Source organism: Centruroides sculpturatus, unplaced genomic scaffold, assembly GCF_000671375.1.
Source record: "Centruroides sculpturatus isolate CEXI.00-Female unplaced genomic scaffold, Cexi_2.0 scaffold1108, whole genome shotgun sequence".
In the NCBI taxonomy this organism is placed as follows: domain Eukaryota; kingdom Metazoa; phylum Arthropoda; class Arachnida; order Scorpiones; family Buthidae; genus Centruroides; species Centruroides sculpturatus.
The window spans coordinates 1-23822 of NW_019385232.1; the positions used below are offsets into that span (position 1 = coordinate 1).

At 27.4% G+C, this 23822-nt stretch overlaps 1 protein-coding gene across 1 annotated transcript in view; it reads right to left on the reverse strand.

Moving 5' to 3' along the window:
- Positions 1-677: 677 nt before the first annotated feature.
- LOC111636492 (activin receptor type-2B-like) overlaps positions 678-23822 on the reverse strand; it is a 39911-nt gene continuing 16766 nt past the window's right edge. The window contains exons 2-3 of the mRNA XM_023381756.1: positions 10387-10575; positions 678-1198 (exon numbers count right to left, since the gene is read on the reverse strand). Coding sequence (XP_023237524.1) covers positions 945-1198; positions 10387-10575 — 443 coding nt within the window. The 3' untranslated portion in view covers positions 678-944. The remainder of the gene's footprint in view (positions 1199-10386; positions 10576-23822) is intronic.

Consider the following 23822-nt stretch of genomic DNA (forward strand, 5'->3'; position numbering starts at 1 on the left):
AATAAATTTATTTTTAAAATATTTGATTTGCTTTTGTGGAGCATGCTATCAGATAGGCTTGACCAGTCTTGTTATCATGTTGCATTTCATTGTTCAATATTAGGATCTTGTTAATCATGTTAACTGTATTTTGTATAGTGCATATATTAGACCTAATTCATGCATATTTTATCTTTGAAATAATTGATATTAGTGATTTTGTAAGTTTTGATATTAATTAACTAAATTATTTCCTAAAATCCATTTAATTCAAAATAAGCAAAATAGGAATATTTCTGCTAATGAGTTATTAGGTTGGCTTATTAGAATATTATCCATCACTATTTATGGTAAGGTTCTAGCTCTGATTGAGAAGGAGAATCCCAGAATGATCAACTTCCCTTTAGGAACAAAAATTCCAAAAGGTCTATGACCTAAACATGATCCTTCACAAGATATTTACTCCCAAAGTTATGACATCACTTCTATTACACACTTCTCTCTCCACGAATGAGTTTTGCCCATGCTGGCAAAGATTGGTTTGACTACATAAAGTAACACAAAATGAGAGCAATCTGCCAATGCAGCATGCCTCCATGGAGACTTCTACATAGGTGTTAGACATACGAAGAAAACTTGGAAAACTTCATGAAGTCAGCTCATCACAAACAATAATCAATGTTTAATGGTGCCATTTACACAGCCACTAATGGGGTCTGTCACTTCAAACATCTGGAGTTATACATGTAACTATGAATTATAGATTACATATCTAATTTTCTAGTAATTTATAATTTCATTTGTTATAAAGAGAGATGTTCAGTATTTTATAGTGTTGATAATATTCTTTTTCAACAATAAACAACTTCTTACATGGTTAGGTATGAAATAATAAAGAAATAGAAGTTATACACTTATAAAATCAAATTGCAAGAATCCATAATTTATAACTGATAGTAATACGTCTATAATGTAAGCAAACTCATTTCTGTAACTTTTAAAATATGATGAAATAAAAGTTTTTTTATAAAAATTTCATTATACACAATAAGAAACAAACCTTGAATTGGTGATGGTATTGTAACTGGTGATCTCAATAGATATTTGTTGCACATATCCCCTTCACAACAACAAAATAATACTTGAACATTTGGTTCTCTTTTTGTTTCCATACATTGTGTTTTGTCAATGCAATCACGATGGCTTCCTACCCAACAACCTATGTAAATAAATAAAGCATATAATAAATGAATTTTTTCAGTTGTAAGAAAAAAAACTAAATGATTTAATATGATTATAATTCTTTAGAATCCATACTTTTTAAAAATAATAATGCAAAGTTATATTACAAATGATAATAACTGAATATGAGAAATTGTACATGTTATTTTATTTTCACTATCTTTGTCATATATAAGTCATAGCAATCTTTTCCAATTATCAAACAATATAGAATAATCATTTTCCACTGATTACGTAACAATTCAAAACGAGTTTTATTTTTTTTAAATGGCTATCATTATTTATTATAGTAGTAAATGGTATAACTATACTTCATTCTCTCAATTGCGCCAAATTTGAAATTTGAATTTTAAGAAATTTCTTATAATGGGAAAAATTTTACAATAATCAACTTTTAATAAAGTTTAGTTAAACAACAAGTTAGAAAATAATATATGTGCTACAAAACCGATAATATCTGGCAGCTCTCTTTCTATGCATTTCTGTATATACTGATATAACAACATTTCTTTTAATACTGAACTGAACAATCACCGTAATTAATAGCTCGATTAATTACGGCAATTGTTTGGTTTAGTATCGATGTATCAGGCTTTGGGAAGTTTATTATATTTATTTATTTTAATGCTGCATCATACAATAGTCTCAAAAGCAGTTTAAATGCTAAGAAAGAGTTTAAATTAAATGCTTGTTACAAGAAAAGTTCAAATGAAATGATTTGATTGTTGAGCAATATTCTCGAATAAACTACTTCTGTTGCTTATTTCAGGTAGCTGAAATATTAAAACAAAGAAACGTTTTCAGTCTGAATTGGAACACCTTCAACTTAAAAATCCACTGGTTAGTGTGCAAAGAATTTTTCAAAAATTTAGCTCAAAATTGAATGCTTTAGGTAAATGACAAATGCAGTACATATATAAATAAACAAATACACAAATCATAACAATTTTTTGTTATTTAAGCATGAATGTGAAAACAAATAATAAGATAAAATTACTAATGTAAGGATATTTAATTACACTCTAAAGATTTTTAAGTGATTTAATATCAAATAATTTTGACATGTGACACAATATGATGGCATTTTCTATCAGTATATGGCTATTTTTGCCACGTTAACATGACAATAGCAATCAATAGTTAATTTCTAGCTAAATGTCAAAGTCGTATAAGTTGTTATTTATATCTTTTTTTTCTTTTTTCACCAAAAAACATTAAAAGAGAAAAGATCCCTCCTTTAAATTGTAACTTAAATGAGTTTACAAGTCATTTAATATACTACACCCTAAGTAAATATATTTCTATTTTAGTGTTTTCTTGATTGTTTTACACAACACATTCTGTTTATATACTGTTTTCTATCAGCATATTACATTTATAAGAAAAATATTTCAAATGTCATATTTACAGCAAACAAAATAATGTTAAAAATAAATTATTTAAATGATGTCTGCATTAAAAAACTCATTTGCAAATTAAAAACACTTAAAAAGTTAACATATTTATGAAAAAACTGATTACATTTAATAGCATACACAAAACTTCAAAGAAAGAAAAAATAATAAAAATAAACAGAGATATTATATGATGGAACTATGAATCTCAATTACTTAGCGGAAACTTTTTGATCCATGTTTATTAATACACTTTTTTTATTGGTACAATGCTACGCGAAAATATACGTGCAACATGTCACGTATAAATGTACGTAATCAATGTTAAAAATTTGATAACTGGAAAAAGTATATAAAGTTACGATAAAAAATATCATAAAATACAATAATTCACATCTAACATTTAACTTGAAAATGTCAAAGAATTTTGTCATAAATCTTGATAAGATAATAACTGATGACACAAATTGTTTATACTGTTAACATACAGCATTAATTTACAGACTCAATACCAATAAAATCAAGCAAGAATTTTAATAAATAACAAACTTTTTAAACTACGTTTAGCAGTCATCACCAGGTTCTTAAATATTCAACTGGAACAACAAAAAAACAAAAATATTCTTAAACTTAGAATAGAAATATGATTGGATAAGTCCTATGATGTCATTGGTGGTTTTCACAAAATAAAAATTATTTACAAGATTTCAAAGTTCAACCTCCAAGCTTGAGGTTTATTGTCATTGAAATTTTCAGATGGTGTTTCTTCTACAATATAATATCTCGGACAAAACCAAGAGATTTGTCCTATGTAAAAATGAAGATTTCAATACTAAGACTGCACAATTTTTATAGTTATTGGGTTCTACATTATTAAATAATGATCCCACTCCTATGGTATTAAGATTAATGTGTAGAGTCTTTGCATGGCCCACACTCCTGTTGACCCTTTCTGGACCTCTAGATCCTCCTACAAACATAGCTTGTCCAAGACTTTTCTTTGAAGTGAAAATGCACAAACCCGAGTGGTTGCTACAGCCATTAATTAACAAATGCCCCCCAAATATTATTCAGAGAAAGCCCTTGCCGCATTTATCAACAATTTAGTACCCAAATATGAATTTGTAGTATCCTCAATATTGCAAGCCAAGAAAATTATTGACCAACTGGGAACATTATCAGCAGATGCATTTTGGTTTTATAAAATATTTATAAAATAGATGCAATTTCCCTCTATTCCTCTGTTCCAAAATTTGATGCTGTAATGCTATCTAATATGCTGTTATTAAAAAATGCTTTACAATTCCAAAAATACTTGATATACAGGTAACCCTCTTTTTGGTTACAGAACACAATTATTTTCAGTTTAATAACCAATATTTTTTACAAAAACAGGGAGTTTCTATGGGCTCACCACTTTCAGCAACTTTGGCAGAATTGATTATGCAAAGCACAGAATGCAAAGTGTTCTATTCCCCACTTACAATACATTATCCCCTTCTCTATATCAGATATGTGGATGATGTTTTAATTGCTTGGGAAAATACTACTGAAGAATTATTAGCTTTTATAAACTGTCTTTCTGAAGACAGTTTACAAAACCTTCCATATCATTTACTATAGAGGAAGAAAAAGACTGAAATATTGCCTTTTTGGATCTTAAGCTATATAGAACATCCACACAGCCCCACTTTACGGTTTATCATAAGTTTGACCTATCCTATATATCATACCTTCTGCCTCATTTCAGCCAGCAAAATATGTAAATGCCGCCATTTCCACACTTATCCACAGGGCATATTTGTACCCGTCGTCACCAGCATTTACATGCAAGGAACTACATCTGGTGGCAGCTGCTGTATACAAAGCTGGTGATTCATGTGCCAAGTTTGAATATGTTAACAATCTTGTCCACAGAACTTTCTTCCCACTTACGACTTTAAAAACCAATATAAATAATAATACTGTAGAATTTCCACAACCACCTATTCCGTATTTGGGTGCTTTTATATTATGTATAGTGCGTGCCTTCAAAAACCATGGCATAATTTTACCCATTAAACCTCAACCATTCCTATGCAGAATGTTATGCAATGATAGAGATTGTTAGTCATTATTAGAAAAATCAGATGTATACATGATTCCTTTACAAGTTCAAAAAGGAACAAAAATCTTTAACATAGAGACCAGGGGGACCAACAGTGGACAAGCGATTCTATTCCCTGAACACTGGGAGTTTGGTCATGGGTTCGTGCCTTGCCTGGACAGGCTGGCCAAATGGAGTTTTTCGGGTTTTCTCCACTCTGTAATGCTTGAATAGAGGCCAGTTACCCTTAAAAAGACTTCCCAGAAGGAATCCTCCTAGGCAGATCGCCCAAGTGTTGTGTTGCCATAACTTAACAAACAAACAAACACAAAGGCCACTTCCAGAAAGTTAGCAAACTGACTTCATTCAGGAACATCAGAGTGATATCAATAATTGCAGAGCTACTACTGAACTTGCCAGAAATATCTTAGAAAATAATTACATACTGTTATGGGCTGACATTAAACTAATAAAATCATGTTTAAACCATAGAATTCTTTACTTATGGGAGACTTGTGTATAACAACACACAAAGCTTGTAATAAACCATCTTCTTGACCTTGGAGAAGTTTGGACCACTCTATACAATTCTTTAACATGTTAATTTCACACATTATATATATATATTTATAAATTCATTTTCTTTCTATATTTGGTGATTTTGATCTGTGTATACCTTTTGTTTATCATCCAATGTTATATTGTTGTATGGACCATCTATGTGACATGTGTTCCTTATTTTTTTTTTGCAATTTCTTAATTGTTTAATTTACACTCTTCTGAAATGTATTTTATACCCATTTAAAAATGTTGATGCATTGTAATCTTAGAAAAAATAGTTAATATGTCATAGCTCTTAAACATTCTATTAAAACATTGTTACATATTCAAATTCTTTTGTTCAGTGCCTAAAGAAGACTATTTTGTATTTGTCGAAAGTGCTTGTTATTTTTGATTTTATATTAATAAACTTATTTAATGCAACAGACAGTAAGAATTTCTTTAATATTACTGAATATTGGCATACCATAGAGGTAAACTCTTTATATATTTAGGTGTTTCTTCTACTGGCCTTATAGATTTCTAGTTTTTCTAAAGTCTAATAATTGTAATGAGATGTTTTTGCAGACACTGTTTTAAAATGAAAAATGCTAGAAATTTACGAGGACAGAAGAAACAACACGGCTACCAACTACAACAACAGCAACAACATGTTATCCCCAGTTTGAAGGGCATTATTGGATATTTAATATTACTTTTTACATCACGATATTTACACCTCAATACAACTGCGTGACAGCAGTTCACCAATCATTGTTCGCTTTATTTTAAATGATTACATTCTATTGCCCATTCTATTCCAATGCCAGTTTCCGAATACATTTTTCAACTTGAAGATGATTGCTAAAGGCAACTGACAAAATTTTTGTGTTTCACTGAACTTAATTTTTGGCTGTGTAATTGAGAAACATTTATTCCTGACATGTTATCCATATTTACAGAATTCTGACATGTCGAAAAGCCAAAGTTTCAGGCTTAGCTTTTTCTTTATGACAAAATAGTGATGTTTGCCACTTTTTGATAAGCATTTTCATCCACAACTGATTTCCAGAAATACTGCCACAAGTACAACCTGCAGTACCATTATAAATGATTTACAATGGAAATGCAAAGAAATTAAACAAGTGTCATACATTTTTAGTTCTGTCCATGCTTTATTAGAAAAGTTTATTTCTAAATTCATTTTACACTCATAAAGTCATAATTGATCATTTTTTTGCTTTCCTCCAAGACAGAATTATCCTTTACATACTTATTATTAGAATTATCCTTATAACAAACACTCAAAATATGACAGCCTAAAATTTGTTAATTAGAAAATGTTTTGTATTTGAAAATCTAGAAAAACCGTGGCCTAGAATAGAATTTAATTACTTTATTTCCTTAAATAAGTGCCCAGGTACTTATTCATTTCAACAAGTCAAAATCCTTGGTGACTATTCAAGATCCAACACTTAATTTTTACAGCTTAATTTACAACTTAATTTAATTTGCCTACCGTATTCATTTTGTTTCAGTGCAGTAATAAGGTTGTTCAAAGTAATACAGCTTCTCGTCAAAAATAAAAAACAACTTTAGGCCCCTATTTTATTATTACCACTGTAAGTTAATAATAAAAATGATTTTCTTCAACTTATTGTTTGATTTTCTCAATAATGCAATTAATCATGATGGCAAATACTACTGGTAAATACCAGTGAAAGACAGCCATTTTTATATGACTTTGTATCCTTGGTACGAGAATAATTCCATGCTTGAGAATTGTGCAACAGCACATTTTTATGTAAATTTTCCTAAAACAGAAACTTTTCTCTAAAAATGCATTCAATACAGACAATATAAAAATTTGCAAAATTTCATTACCTTGTTATTTTAACTTGATCTGAATAAGTGCCCCATCACTTATTAATTTACACAGATCAAAATCCTCAGCAGTTATTCGAGGCAGGTGGCTAATCAAGTCCCAGCATTAAATCAAGGAAATATGGTACAGTAGAATCCTGTTAAGAAGTTTTTGATGGGACCACTCTAAAAAAACTTCTTAGACGGGAAGTCTCTTATCCAGGAATTGTAAAAAAAAATAGCTTTATCATATGTGTGATCAGTTTTATTTCAATATCTAGGTAATATAGCCTAGCATAGTGTAACATAGTAAGATGCACTGACTACAGCAGGTGAAGTGACTGGTGTCAATAATTAATGGACAGCACTGGATAGAGAGAGTGATCAAAGCAATAAGACCCCAACTAATTTAGAAACCACCACAGATGTAAAGTGTTTGATATACAATATGGTGAACGTCTGGAGTTACTTTACTAAACTTTACTATTTTTATAAGTGATAAAGTTATGGTGTAAAAAAAATTATGATTTCTCTCCAATAGAAACTTCTTAAATGGATAAAATATCATTGATGGGGGTGACCATTTTGGAATTTCTTTTGGAAAAAAAAAAGTTACACAGAAAATTTTAACACACATCTTATGGTGTAAATGTCAGCACTGAAGAAATTAGATTTCTTGTGCGGAAAAACCTCTCGGGTGGGAATTTCTTAAATTATACTGAATATTCAAATCTGTCTCATCTAATATATGAATATGTTGAAATATTTGGAAAATTTTATAAGTTGAAATTTTTCCACATATAAATTAACTAGCTTGTTATACCTACAAACATCACCAAACGATCACTTAAATAATCAGGCTATAATTCCTCTAATTTAATGATTAATACAAAGTATTTGCTACTAGAGATAGACGTTAGGCACCATCTCTTAACTAAATTAATAATTATAATTTTAATCATTTATTAAATAATTTAGAACCATCTGGAAGAAAAAAAACTGACCTGAGGCAGGGCTTGAAACCACAACCTCCCCTTGCTAGTTGCAAACCAGTCTAATTACTAAAATTATAATTATTAATTTAGTTAAGAGATGGCAACTAACATCTACCTCTAGTATTACCAAATTACTTTGTATTTAATCATTACATTAGCAGAATTATAGCACGATTATTTAGGCAATTGTTTGGTGATGTTTCTATATACTTATTGAGCTTTGCAATGTTTGATATACTTGTTATACCTGGCATTATTGATCATAAATTTCAAAAATGTATGTGGTCTAACCCATCTTAAGAACATTATGAGAATGCCTATATACTATGGGGGTATTATGTCCTCATAAATAGCAAGTTTATAGAAAAATTATTAGAATTTTAGTTTGGTTTATTTAGTTATGGTAACACAACACGTGGGCAATCTACCAAGGGAATGCCTCCTGGAAAGAGTTATGTGAAACTGGCCTCTATTTAGGTGTTACTGACATGAAGAAAACCCAGAAAATTCCACGTGGTCAGCCAATTGGCAATGCACCAACCCAAAACAATCTATTAGTGTTCGGTGGTTTTATCCACTGTGCCACCGGTGGGCACTTATTACAATTAAGTGCCATTCAGAAATGAAAAAACCAGAGTTGTTAGATGTGTAAAATTAAATACTTATATAGTTTCCACAGTGTAACACTTTCCACACAGGTGAGTGCTATGCGCTATCCTATCCATTGCAGTAATGATATAGAGTTCACACTATATCATTGTTGTAATACAGTCGACCCCCGTATAAGATCATTGATTATTCCGTTTTATATGAATTCCATGTTGTACGAGTCACTTAGATTTTACAAATACGTGTACCGGGCTGTGAACGGCTCACGTATTTGTAAAATTTAAGTGACTTGTACAACATGGAATTCATATAAAACGGAATAATCAATGATCTTATATGGGGGTCGACTGTAATTAAGTGAAAAGTAATATTTGTTTTTTTTTTAATTATATCTTTTTTGTATTAATTATATTTATTGGTGTTACATATAAAGCCAGCAAATCAAATCCAGACAGAAATTAATTGATATATAGAATTTCAATCAATATTTTGGAGTGGTATGTACAACATTATCTAAATTAGAAGTATGTTAACGTAACTACCAAGTTTCACAGCAGTTGGTCGAACTGTCTAGGTGTGCATAGCAAGCAAACATCCTCATTTTTACATATAAATTTTATAATAGTATTCATTTATAATTGTTTTTATCATGATATCAAGAAAAGAGATGATAACTCATTACCTTTTCTATACAATTATTAACAATTATTAGATATTAAATAATACCAAAATTACCAAACTTACTTTGAAAAACTCATTATTAATATTAAACGCCGATAAATGTTTTTAAAGCTTCTTTGATTCTTCATTAGATCACTGATTCAATTTCAAAAAAAGAAAGAATAAAAAAAATCAAATCAATGATCTGATGAAGAAGCAAACTCAAAGTTTAAAAATATTTATCAATAATTAATAACTAATCCCTTCAAAGTTTAATGATTTTGATATTACTTGAAAATAAGATGTCAACAAAACATGTCTTACATATTAAATAAGAACCAAACAGATATTATTATTATTATTATTATACATATTATGTGTATCATCCTGGAATATATAAATTAAGCTTAATTAAACCTAATCTCTACATTTAAACATATAGGGACACTAAGGATTTCCTATCAATACAGCAATAAATACAGAGAAAAAATATTATAACATCATAAATATCATTCCAATAAAGAGGTCAGTTTACTGTGGGTATAAAACATTTTTCCAGCCTACTCGACTCATCTTCAAAAACAATTCCAAATTTAATCAAATTTAAGTAACATTCAAATTTCAACAATGTTCAATTGTGTATGTAACATGGGGTCAGAACTGGCTGATGATATTAATCAAAACTTATTAAAAGTCTGGAAGAAGTAACTTGAAATATTCAGACAGCATAACTGGAAATGCATTCTAACATTCAAGAGAAAATCCAGCTCCAAGTATTGTTTTTTTTTTTTTTTTTACTTTCCTCAAGTTTATATTATTTATTTATTTATTTAAAATATTCTACAAATTAAAAATAAACAACTATGTTACCTGTTATGTTAAATCATAAAACAAGTTAATTAGACAATTAAAAGAATCACCAAAGAATTACTAAAACCTTAGTATTAAAAACTAGTTAATAACATTATTCTACACAAACAAACTGTGATAGTATAAAACCAATTAAAGTTGCAATTACCTTTTAATTTTATACTATATCCTTCAGAATTATTTTGCCATAAAATATAACAAAGATTTCCTTTGCTACTCTCACTAGGTTTGCATTCTTCACTTCCATTGCATCCAATTCCTTCCTTATTACTTTGGCAGAGTGTTTCATTATAGTATTCACAATGCATCATTGATGATTTCATAGTTGGCTTGATAGCTGTAAAATTAAAAAAATTATGAAAATTTAACATAGTTAGTATAACTGTTTAAAAATTTGTTTAAAATTACACCATTAATAAATAAAAATTGATAGGAAAAAAACTCTTAGTTACATTAAATGGTTACTTTACACTGAAAATTCAATGTAGCCTGTTTAAAGCATTTGGCAAAAATACATAAAGCTTTCAAAATACTAACAGTTTTTATATAAAAAATGTTTTGTTGCCAACTTAGTAAGAACTGTAGAGATTCTCGATCTCAAGCAAGATTTAGAATGCTGATATTCTTAACTTGTTAAGATCAGTAATCCTGATAAGATATTATGTTGAAATTTGTTACCTCCAAAGTTCAGACTTGTTAAAATTCATCAAGTTAAAAAACAAGGGGGATGTATTTCTTAGATTAAGCATGAAAAACACACACTAGAATTAACATCAAGAAAAATTATATGTACGATTGTTAACTCCAAAATGATTTGAAAAATTTTTTAAATAATAATAATTCATCTGTAGTATATTATTTTATATTGTTAACTTTTATACAATATGTAAAAAATATTAAATACAAGATGGACCAAAAGTCAGTTAACCAAGATATATTTGTGATTCAGTTGCTTGAATAATGTAAATTACTAAAGGTTCGGCTGTCCTAACATTCGGCATAACAGGATAATTCTCGTAAACAGCACAGCACATGGAACCTTTAAATGGTGTTAGAATTTTAACTCTGTCGGTAAGGGAATTTAACTTACAAAAGGTTCTGTGCAGTGTGCTGTTTATAGTATAAAATACAAAAGATGTTCCAAATTAATTTTAACTATTCTTACAACTTAATATATTAAAGATTATAAAATAATTATAAAAATCAAAAATTACAGAGTAAGTTATACAAACATCGCTAAACCCGATATATAATAAAGCTACACACCAACCGAATGCCGAAAATCTATCGGGCTAGTATAAAGCTAATTATTGGTTACATAATTCATTTAATAATTAGCCTTATACTAGCCTGATAGATTTTCGGCATTCGGTTGGTATGTAGCTTTACAGCGTAAGCTAATATTATCTACCTATTAATTTATTGATGACAAATATTTGTTTTTATATTATTTTAAAGAAATATGTTCATCTTCAATTTTTCAAAATAAAGCAGCATAAACAAAAGAAAAAAGTTGAAAAAATAATTCAGATAAAATTCAATAAAAATAGAAGAATAATTATCTAATGATAAAAAAAAACATTTACTGTAAATAATTCTAAAAAATTATCAAGTAACAACACTTGAAGAAAGTTATATTAAATTTGTTAAATTATCATATATTACTGCATCAAAACTATTGAATTCTCATTAGTTTATACTAAATGTTTTATATTCAATTATGAGAATGCCTTTCCTGTTAAATTTGCTATCCTTTGAATAAACAACTCTAACTTATCATTGCTTCGCAACTAACTAGAATTATTTCAAAATACTTTTAAGCATAATTAATCAGTATTATATAAAATACTACTTACTTTGTGTTCTTTCCTAATTATTCCATTAAATTATATTCAAAACTTTATTGTTTTAAATTATAACTTTAGAATTTGCGACATACGTCGTTGAACAAGTATAAATAAACAGAACAATTAATTGAAATTTTAATTTATAAAATGTCCGTACTATAAAAATGGAATTAAAATCGGTGATCCATTAAAAGGGAGATTTAAAATAAGATTTATAAAATCTAAATAAAAACTTGAAGTATACTCTAATGCATAAACTCTGTTACATAAACTGCAAAAAGTTCGTATATTACTACTCCACAAATAACAACGTTCATTTATGAGAACGATGATTTTCAACATTTTCAGCAAGTAAAAGTTGTTATTTTTAATTGTTTTTATACGTCTTATAATTTCTTCTATTTAATATTAAGTGAAAGTGCTTTTTAAAAATAATTTTTATAAGAAATTAAAGGACAAGAGCTCTCGATTATTTTATATCTTATTAAACGGATCTTTACGTTTACTGTACTAATTTTTTATTGTATTGTAAACAGTGTAGTAATAAATTTAAATAATAAGGTCATTATTTAATAATTTATTGCTACTATTCGTAACCAAACAAATTTACTTTGATTAAATTCTCTTTTATATATCTGTTTAAATATTGATCATAATTTATTTTACAAAAATATAATTTCTTTAACATTTATAACAAGAAATGTAAACAAACTTGTTCTTTTGTACTATCTTATTATTATCTTATAAAATATAAATGAATTATTACTTTTCTGTAAAGTATATGTGCCATGTAATACTTGAATTCAATATCAAATTATTTGCATAATCTTTGTGATCCTTACAACAATTTAAGATAGAAAAAATTTTGTAAATAATTAATTTTATATGCATTTATTTTTATAAATAAAGAAAATATTCTGACATTGTTTACATTTCAATTTCTGAATTAAATAAATAAATGAATTATAAATGTACAATTTCAAAAGAACAGAGAAAGTATTTATGAGTAAGTGATTTCATTTCTCACTTAAATAATGAAATTCCATTAGAAGTTTTATTATTAAAGTTTCCCAAATATAGTAAAATTCACACCAAAATTATTCTTATTATTCGAATATAGATCGTAGCCTGTATTCAATTAGCCAAAGATTTAAAGTCAGATTATTCGTGGACTAAAACTATGCTAATTATTAAGTAATCTAATTATGTAATTTGGCCTAAAAGTAGCTAGACCACTACACTAAGATTAATTATTATAACCTAAGTTTTAATTAATTTAGAAGTTTTGCCTTTAGATCTTTGTCTAATTAGTTTAATTACTATTCTTATAATGAACAACTGGAAAAAGTTTAGTTAGAATCTTACATCAAATCCAAGTAAAAAACACTGCTTATTTAAACAAAACCTGACAATTAAAAATAAAAAAAAACTGAAAATTCATCATATTTTTCCCATTTACAACAAAAAAAAAAAACCAGTTCCTGATAAATCTATCAACAAAAAGAATCAATGACTGCATATTATTGCACTACCAATATAAATTTCTATCAAGATGTATAAACATATTTATTCACAATGTTTACAGAACTTTATATCCCATATTCTGTGACACAAATGACAAATGTACAACTATTCTGAATTTCTGACATCTTGTTGGATCCTCTATAATATTTCAAACAATAGAAAGAGAAACAAAGAAAATCAATAAAATTTTAAATACTTTCATTATACAAAATTACAAAGATTAAATTAATTATAATTTCGAATATTAATCTGAAATTTGTTTATTTTTGTCCCATAGAAGGTCGTTAAGACGGCAAAAAATGAAAATTTAGGTTCTATTGCATTTTTAAAGGTTTTAGTAGTAGTACTGTGATTTAATTATAATGTGCAATCTTGTTTAGACAGTCTTCAGTATTCTTCCCAAGCTAGTTTTAGCTGGTTGATCAACCACTAAAATATTTCCTTTGACCAGTTATAAATAAAATAATAAAAAAAATATTTTTAACTATTATTTTTTTAAAGACAACCATACCACAGACCAGTATAACATTGAATGTTGCAGTACAAGCATTGTTTTCTTGTTATTAACTGAGATTTGTAAAGAAATTTCTAGTAGCAGCCAGTTAACATTGTAGATTGCCCAGCCAAGAATCTTTTTGTGCAGAAAACTAAGATCTTAATCTAAAACATACATCAGAAAAGTCAATATATATAATTAGAGTTTCATTACCAACATTTAGCAGCTGTTGAAATTTGTTCTATAGTCTAAAAAATTTATAAAATTTTCTTTTTTGTAATATCTGTACTTTATAATAATAAATAATTGAGTATTTAAATAAATAAAAAAGTTTTGAATAACTCACATTGACTGTTTATTGGGATGATTGTATCAAGTTTGATTAAAGTGAAGTAAATAAGTAAAATTCAAAAGTAAAAATTATTTAGTAAATAATCCAGCAATGAGTTGTTTAACTTTCTTGGCAACATTTAAAACTGTGTGTAATGCCATCTGTTACAATATTTTATTTTAAAAACTTTTATATTTTTAATTATTATAAAATGGCAAAAAGCTTAATTTTGAGGGTAGGGACAGGTTTCATAAAAAATTGTAAATGCTAATAATGAGTAAAATCGGCATTACGTCCAACCCTACTCAAGATATGACACATGACCTCCTTTATTTCCTCACCCCCTCGACCTTTAACCACTAAAATTTAATTGCATTGATCCCCCCTAATAAACAAATTTCCTTGCAAAATTTCTGAAATTTTTGATAAAAAGCACAGGAGTTATTAAGCTTCAAAGAGGGTAACAAAATTGTGTCCCTCACACACCCCCATACTTATAGAAAAAATACCCCAAATTTTTTGCATTTCTTGACATTTCGAGGTTTCCTGACAACAAAAATGTAAAAATCTTGGAAGACATTTTTTGACCAATCACCACACTTTCAGTTAATAATAGAGCCAGGAAAGTAAAAATAGACCAAATATAACAGGGACAAAATGATAAAAGTAAGTTAACAGCACAAAACCATACCAAAATTTAAAAATTGTTAACTTACAAAAATAAATAAATTATTATATTTTGTAAAAGTTATTTTAAAGTAAAACATTTTAAATATCTAAGTCAAGAGTGGCAACCTTTTCAAGTATACATGACAAAAGTGATATAAAATCATTTTAATTAAACATACCTGCTGAAACTTTGAACTTCAAACGACTATTTTTAAAGAAATAAAGTGAATAAACTTTAAGTAAAACAAATGAAAAAAATGATGACGGTAAATCTTTTAAGCATATTGCACAACTCCATGAGATGCAAGAATAAACCAGAATAAAAACTGAAATGAATGTAAATCAAATATAATGTTGTTTGTACGACCATTTATTTTATTGGAATGACTCTGATATACTGATTTTGGAATATTTCATTCATATTGAAGAGTCATAACAACATAACACTAAAACAACTATAGTACTCTACTATTTACAATTAATAATTACTATTGTAAATATTATACAAAAATAAAAACAAAACTGCCAGTCAAATTCTTCCAATATGTCACTTTAAGCACGCATGCCATAGATTCATGAACCCCGATCTAAGTTAATATTAATAATTTAGATATTTGTGGCATGTATATTAGCGATTTCATCATGCACACCTATTATGCAATCCTCATTATTTCAGTTTACAATATTAATGTTTTATCTGCTTATTCATTTTTAACAGAAATAACATTTCATCATAACAAACAATCTCCATGGAACAAATCTAAAATGTAACAAAAACACTGTATGTTCTGTAATTAAAAACATTATACACATTCTATTTTTATGAGAGATTATATTGTCCCTGTGATATTGTTTTTACAAGTCTCACGGGACAGATAGAACAACGTATAAACATCTAATAAAGATATACGACCACAAAACAATACTGAAACAAGTTTTTAATTTTAGAAAAAGCAATTCTATAATCAGAGATACTCTACTAGTGAAAAAATGTGAATAATATATTTGTTTTTTTTAATATAAACACTATTGATATCCACTTTGAGAACTTAAGAAACAACTTTTTAATTTAGCATTATAATTATCTTTAATGTATAAAACCAAAAACACTATATATATTTGACAAATATAATAAAGTACAAAGTCTCATTCAAAGAATTATATTAAAAAAAATTATATATTTGTGTAAAAAATGTCATTAAAATAGCATCATTATCTTCAACATTATTTTCTTCTGAAAAATTAAATAGATAAGAAATCAACATAACTTTTGTACTATAATTAAATAGATATAAAAGATATTACTCAAGATTAAATTTTAAAAATTTTGAAACAATTTAACTATTTTATAAACATTTTGCTGAGACTAAAAGGAAGTAGGAGGAGCCATATCTAAGGAAAAAAAAGAGGACACACAGAAGAAGAAATGTCTGATGCATAAGAATAGAACAGCAATAAAGAATATCATTTTATAAACATACTGTATATATTGATGGAGTTGTGTTGTTCACATTTTAATTTTTTCTGGGATTTATTTTGTTCAAATTTTGATTCAAATATATAATGTATGTAATAATATACAGTCGACCCCCTATAACGTACGTTCCTATAACGACAATTCCTATAACGTAGCGAAAAAATTGTAGCAACTTTCGTATAACGTACTTCCTATAACGTCGTTTCGCGACAAGATTGATAGAGTCTGGACCAATAGTGGATGAGCAGCCGAACTACTTTCCTCCGACCCTGCGCCACGCTACGGAGCGGCTAAATTGAGTTTGCTATCGTCTGTTTAGTATTATATATAAATTATATATAAATTAGGTACTGTACATATAATTATATATTAATTATATATAAATTAGGTACTGTATATATAATTATATATTAACTTAATTTATTGTAACTTTATTATAATTATATATATGCTTTCTGCCGCCTGGCAACACGCTACGGAGATTTTAGGCTAGTAAGTTGAGTTTATTATCGTCTGCACAGTATGTAAATTAGGTACCGTAAGTCTAATACAGCACTAATTTTATACATTTCTTGTGAAAGAAACACTTCTTATTCAACGTCCATAAAAATTATTTATATTAATGATGTCTCCAAAGGTCAAGTTATTTTTCTGCGAAAAATTATTTATCAGAAATCGCGGCCGCCGTTTCGTGTGCTGTTCCGCGACGAAGACAAGCTTTGAACAACGGGCGTAGTCGAACGGTACACACTCGGTAAGTAATCCTATAATTTTTTGTTTATAGCATAGTTTATACGGATTATTCCCAAAAAATTATACGTGTTTTGGAAATGTTGAGTGGAATTAGTCTAGAATCGGTTAATTTTATAGAAGAAAACCTTTCAAACAGCCTTAGTCCGTAAAGTTCACACCTATCGGGCTGCGATTGGCTCATGTATTTAATCATTCCTACAACGTAAATTTCATTTAGCGTGGAACGTATCTAAGCGTTATAGGGGGGTCTACTGTATATATATTTTACTTTAAATCAAAACTCAATTGTAAGCATGGTAGTACTAAATTTATAATTAATTCTGATTTAAAGTTAAAATTAGTTTCCTTTATCTGTACAAGTTTAATTATCGTCCTATACCGAGAAACAATTTTCTAACTGACAAAATATTTTAACTAAACAAAACTTTTAGTTATCAATAATTCATTTATTTGTTTTGAAAATACATGAAATTGCGCACCATAATGTTCAATAAGCGAAAACAGCTTAATTAAGGTTATCAAATTATTTATTCCAAAACATTTTCAGCCTCAGTTCGGGGCAGCTTTGGCATACATGCAAATCAAATGTAGAATAACAAAATATTTGTTTAACTGTAAAGATAAAGCTTTCGTAAGCTTGGAAAACCTTCCCAAAATTGAACAAAATAATTCTCTAAAAGAAAAAAATAAATAAAGCATAAAATAACAATAAAATACAATCAAACAATATAAAAAGTACATTTATAAATTCTTTAAAGGTTAAAAAAAATTCTAAAATAATTCAACTTCTACTGTTATTTTCTATTTTAAAAAAATATCACAATATATAATCTGTAGCTATAGTGTTTAAATAAGAATCAATTAGAATATTACAAACAATTATATAAATACAAAAATTATTGAGAACAATTAAAAAATTTAAAGTAAACAATAATGAATAACTTCATTTGAGAAGACCCAAAAGAACTCTAATAATTATGGAATGAATGTGGAAATGATTTAAAGATTTACATTTTAATTAATCAATAAGATTAAAATATAAATTTTTTTCCAATGCAATTGATAGGCTTACCAGCAAAGTAAGTACTGCTTAATACTAAATAGATAGCCCACAGCTAACAAGATTGAAAAATTGCAAAAATATAAATCCTTGCCTCCATGACTTGGGACAATTCACTGGGACTGAACAATTATTATATGGAATATCTTTACGTAAAATAATAAAACACAAATGAAATGATTCTTTATTTCATAACAAAGCAGTCGGCCAAGATATGTTTTACATTATGTGTTATTCAAATGTGAATGTGCAATCATGAGGTATTGAACCAAGTAAGTGTTCAGTCACGAGTGAATCATCCTGTATATTATGTCAAATTGCCACCACATTTGACCTTTGAAATATTCAAAATAAATGTTAAGTTTTGAGTCAAGCAATATATATATNTTAGAACTCAACATTGCTTTTTCATCCTTGGAATGGCTTCTAAGCTGCAGCAGGCCTGTAAATTTGGCCAACAACATTTGTTCTGTGTGCAAAGTTAATGCCGGAAAAGTATGAAAGGTGTGTTTTTGTGATTTTATCCAAGAAATTCCAGCTTTTTAAAGATATCTATATTAATAATAAACCAAATGATCACCGTAATTAATTGGGCTACTTTTCGCTACTATTAATAATTAGATATTAAATAATTTGGTATTAGAGATAGATGTTAGGTGTCATCTCTTATCTAAATTAATAATTATGATTTTTAATAATTTATTGAATAATTTAAAATTGTCTGGAAGAAAAGAACTAGCCCAGAGTGGGACTTGAACCTGCAGTAAAAAGAGGTTGTGAATTCAAGTCCTTCTTTGAGCTAGTTTTCTTCCAGATAGTTCTAAATTATTTATGGCAGTCGTTTAGTTGAGTATTAATGTATTGGACTTCGGAAAGTTTATTATATATGTTAACAAAATTCTTTCATTGTCTGATTTATAAATATTGTAATAAAATAATTTTTGCTGTTAGCTTTAATTTGGGAATTATTATGCAAAATTAATTTTTTAATTTTGCATAATAATGTTTTAAATGTCAATTATTATTTGATTTTATTCTATTGTAAAAATATATTTTTTTTTTTATATTAATGAACTCGTTTTTAATAAGAAAAACTGTGACTAGTTATACAGTCTCAACATGCACTAGCACATTAATATATATATTGAACAGCAAATATATTGAAATATAACAATTTTTTAATATGATGACAACTTATCTATAATAGGATTTTACATGAAATAAACTAGAAGCAGTATTTTCTTTAGATTTATTTATGGATATTTTTCTAGAACAGGTCCTTAACTTTCACCAGTTCTTAAAAGAGCTTGTAATATATAAAAAATTAAGAAGTGGTTTAACTTATATTAATTTTAAGAATGAATATTAAAGTTTGAATACATTTGGATTGTTATATCAGAATGTAAATTTACCATTTATATAAACAGGAATCATTTTAAAAGTAGAAATAGTTATTTTGTTAATTAAAATTTGATTTCTGTAAAATATGTAGTAAGAACTATTAATGAATATACTTTAATTTTAAATTTTGAGAATTTAATATGATGATCTCAAAAAAGCATTTAGGCTTCAGAACAATATGTCCACATAAAAAAGGATATTTCAAAAAAGGAAACAAAAGAAACTATGGTGCCAAGAAATAAGGATTACAATAATAGAAATGTTGAAAACAATGATAGTGTGGCTTTATTACTCAGCTTTGAATAAGTGAGTTTTATACATTTGAGTGCCATAAGAAATCAAATATATAATGAGGAATCTCACATTTGGCTCTCCTTTGATGTTAAACATATGGACTTACAATATTATTATTATTATGAAAGAACATCCCACAAGGACATTATTATGCCAATAAGTTCATATGTCAAATGTGGGTTTCATCATCATTGGTTTCAATGCCTCCATCATGAATGTGTAAAGCCAGTTATAAATTTCAACCAATACTGATATTTGCAAAAGGAAAAAAAGTGAGGTTCTCTATGAATGATCAAAACTACTTTACTCTTTACCCTTATTTCTACCAAACAATAAGATATAAACTGTCCTCTTCTGTGTGGTTAAGATTTATTATAATTTACTTTATTATTCAATGTAATTTTTAATTTTATTTAAATGTATAAATTGCAATTTAAGAAATTTAAATAAAGTCACATAATATCCAACAGTTCTACTTTAGAACTCAACATTGCTTTTTCATCCTTGGAATGGCTTCTAAGCTGCAGCAGGCCTGTAAATTTGGCCAACAACATTTGTTCTGTGTGCAAAGTTAATGCCGGAAAAGTATGAAAGGTGTGTTTTTGTGATTTTATCCAAGAAATTCTAGCTTTTAAAAAGATAATCTCAACTGATTTACAAGTGCACTCATTTTGTAATATAATTTAATAATAAATAAATTTTATATACATATATGTAGTAAATATCTAACTCAATAGTTATTTCAAATACCAAATAAACAGCTGGATTCTTTATTAGGCTATACCAGTCAACTCCCCTATAACACTGTTGATTATTCCGTTTTATATGAATTCCATGTTGTACNAACTTTACGACAAATCAAGCGGAAATTGGTATCGTATCTTTAGCAAGGATGACTGAATTATTCCCGCCAAAAATTAAATTGATCGCAGCGCCGCATATAGGCAAAGCCGCGAACTTTTCGAACAGCCCTCGTACATACATTTACAATGATTATTCTTAACTGAATTTGAAAATTTGAAAAGTAAACAATAAATTAAAACATTTTCAAATCAAATTGCTTTTTAAATCTCTTTTTACTGAAATTTTGATACTGCTTATTTTTCTATATCATGCAAATGATTGCCATTGTGAGACTTCAGGAGAGAATCTGTTGTGAAGACATCTGTATTTGCTCCAAATGGTCTTGCTGGTTTGAGATCATAATAATTTAGATTCACTGGAGAATATAAAGATATTTTTATTTAATTTTCCCTGAAAAAGTTTTGTAGTGCATTGTTTATATTCAAGCTAATACAATTACTTGGTAAGTGACTAATTATTTTATTCTTCATTTTCTTTCCCTCTTATTAATTAAATAAACTATCTCATTATGACCACTTAAATCTCAAACCCTAATAACATGTCTTTTGTCAACATTAAATTTCTGATTCTCATCAATTTACATATCAGAGAATGTATTCCCATACACATTCTGATACATAATTTAAATCGACTGTTCCTTATTCAAACAATGACGGCAAACAACACTTAATCACAGATAAATTTTTGTACTCCTTAAAACTCTGGCATTTAAATGATCTTGTTACATTTATATTAAAATAGTTGATCAATAATTAAATATATCTTAAATTTTTTTATAATTTACATAATTTGTATTATTATTTAAAATCTTGAAATCATTTATCTACTGTAAGTGGTTAAAAGTTAAATTTCATATGACTACTTATATTAACTTAATATTGACAATTAATATACAAATCTTTAAAATAACAATCCATGAAACCTTTTTATAACAGTGTTGTCTCCGTAACAAACTTCACGAATGTTTTCAACCTCCACCGAGGTCTGCTTCAGGTGGTGACAACACTGTTATAAAAAGGTTTCATGGATTGTTATTACTCAACGCAGTGTTAAATTATTAGAAGTCTTTTTGTGTTAAATCTTTAAAACTAAAAACTTTCAAAGTAATTACGAAAGAAACTGATATAATCATAGAATTATTACAATTTTTATAATACAGATTTATTTCTTCTCTAGCAAACATTTTGATCACAGCATATCAATAAATAGTAATGGAAATATATTTTAAAAATTCTAGTTAATTTTACAGATTTTGATATTTTTTCAAACATGTTACTTTTTATTTGTAAAGCTTCTAGTCCTTTATTTTCTTTTTAGAATTTTATTCTTTTACGGCTACGTATTTTTTGGCTATTAATCCAGACTTATCATACCATGATTTCTAACGAAACTCAACTTGGTTTCATTCTTTTTATTCCTTAGTAAACTCTAAACTACAAGATGTACATTTTGGGTTTTCACCCTTTTTCAGTTGGAGCATTCTTGAATGAAATGTACTGTACATCTTGGAGTTTAGAGTTTACTAAGAAATAAAAAGAAAAACAACAAGTTTCCTCAGAAATCATGGTATGATAAGTCCGGATTAATAGCCAAAAAAAATACATAGCTATAAAAGAATAAAATAAAATGTTACTTTCTGTTATAAATAAATATATTAGGAAAAATATATAGAANACGGACAACCGTTTAACTGAAGTAAAACGGGTTTTTCCCTTGCTATGGATGTCTGCCTAGTTCAGTTCAGCCACATTCCGCTACAGTTCGCCTTTATTATGAGTTCGAAATGGGGTGGTTCCATAATACCCGCAGTGTTCCATAATACCACCTTCTCCTCTACTTTTATATCTCTATAAATATTAATAGCAGTAATACAGCCCAATCTAATATGGCAATTGTTTGGCTTTAATATAAATGTCAGGCTTACAGATATTTATATTTGATACATACATACATACATATTATTTGTATGTAGTAACAGAAGACTGAATGAATACAGTATTATATAATAGTAATAATTGAGCTCAGTTTGAAATTTTTAAAATAATTTAAGTCAGAAAATAGTAAAGTTTGATGAAACATTAGAGAAATATAATTGCAAGTTATTTAAACATTTGAAAAGTCATGATGATTACAGAGCTAATGTGTAATTTATATTTCAACAGTATATTGATTGCACTTCTTATAAAATAATAATTTACGCCATTTCTAAATATTTTCTAATGAAACATTAAATTTTTTAAAGATTTATAATGGTTTTAAAGCCTTGTAGTTTTTTTGTGAAAACAAACCATTAAAATTAAAATGCAAAATAGTATATGATAAATTATGCACAGTATATATAAATTATTCTTGTATAGGTAATGTTCATCTTGAAACATTTAATTATAAAAAGTTTTAAAGATATGGAAGTTCATAAACCTTGTATTGAAAGAATAAAGATTGATAGATTAATATTCATTATCATGTTATGTTTAATGTATCTAAATATAGTGTTTTATTTCAAAATATTTCATACATATTACATTTAAAATTGACAATTCCATGTGAACATAAAAAAATGCAATATTTTAATAAATATAAAACTTCGAATATCATAAACTCTCTATAGATTAGAGTTGCTGTACATTATACACTTGAGAACCCTTGTGCAACTCCAATATATCATGTATGTAGAAACTGACTAACATTTTCAATCCTTCTCTTTTTGGATTTTCCTCTTGTCCAGTTTTTCTTGGAAGATTATGAATCCAAAATGAATGTATTAGCAAGGGAAGTTAATCAAAGATGTTAGTCTGTTTCTACATACACTATATATTAAAGTTACACAAGGGTTCTCAAATGTATAATATGAAAACATAAAATTGCTTA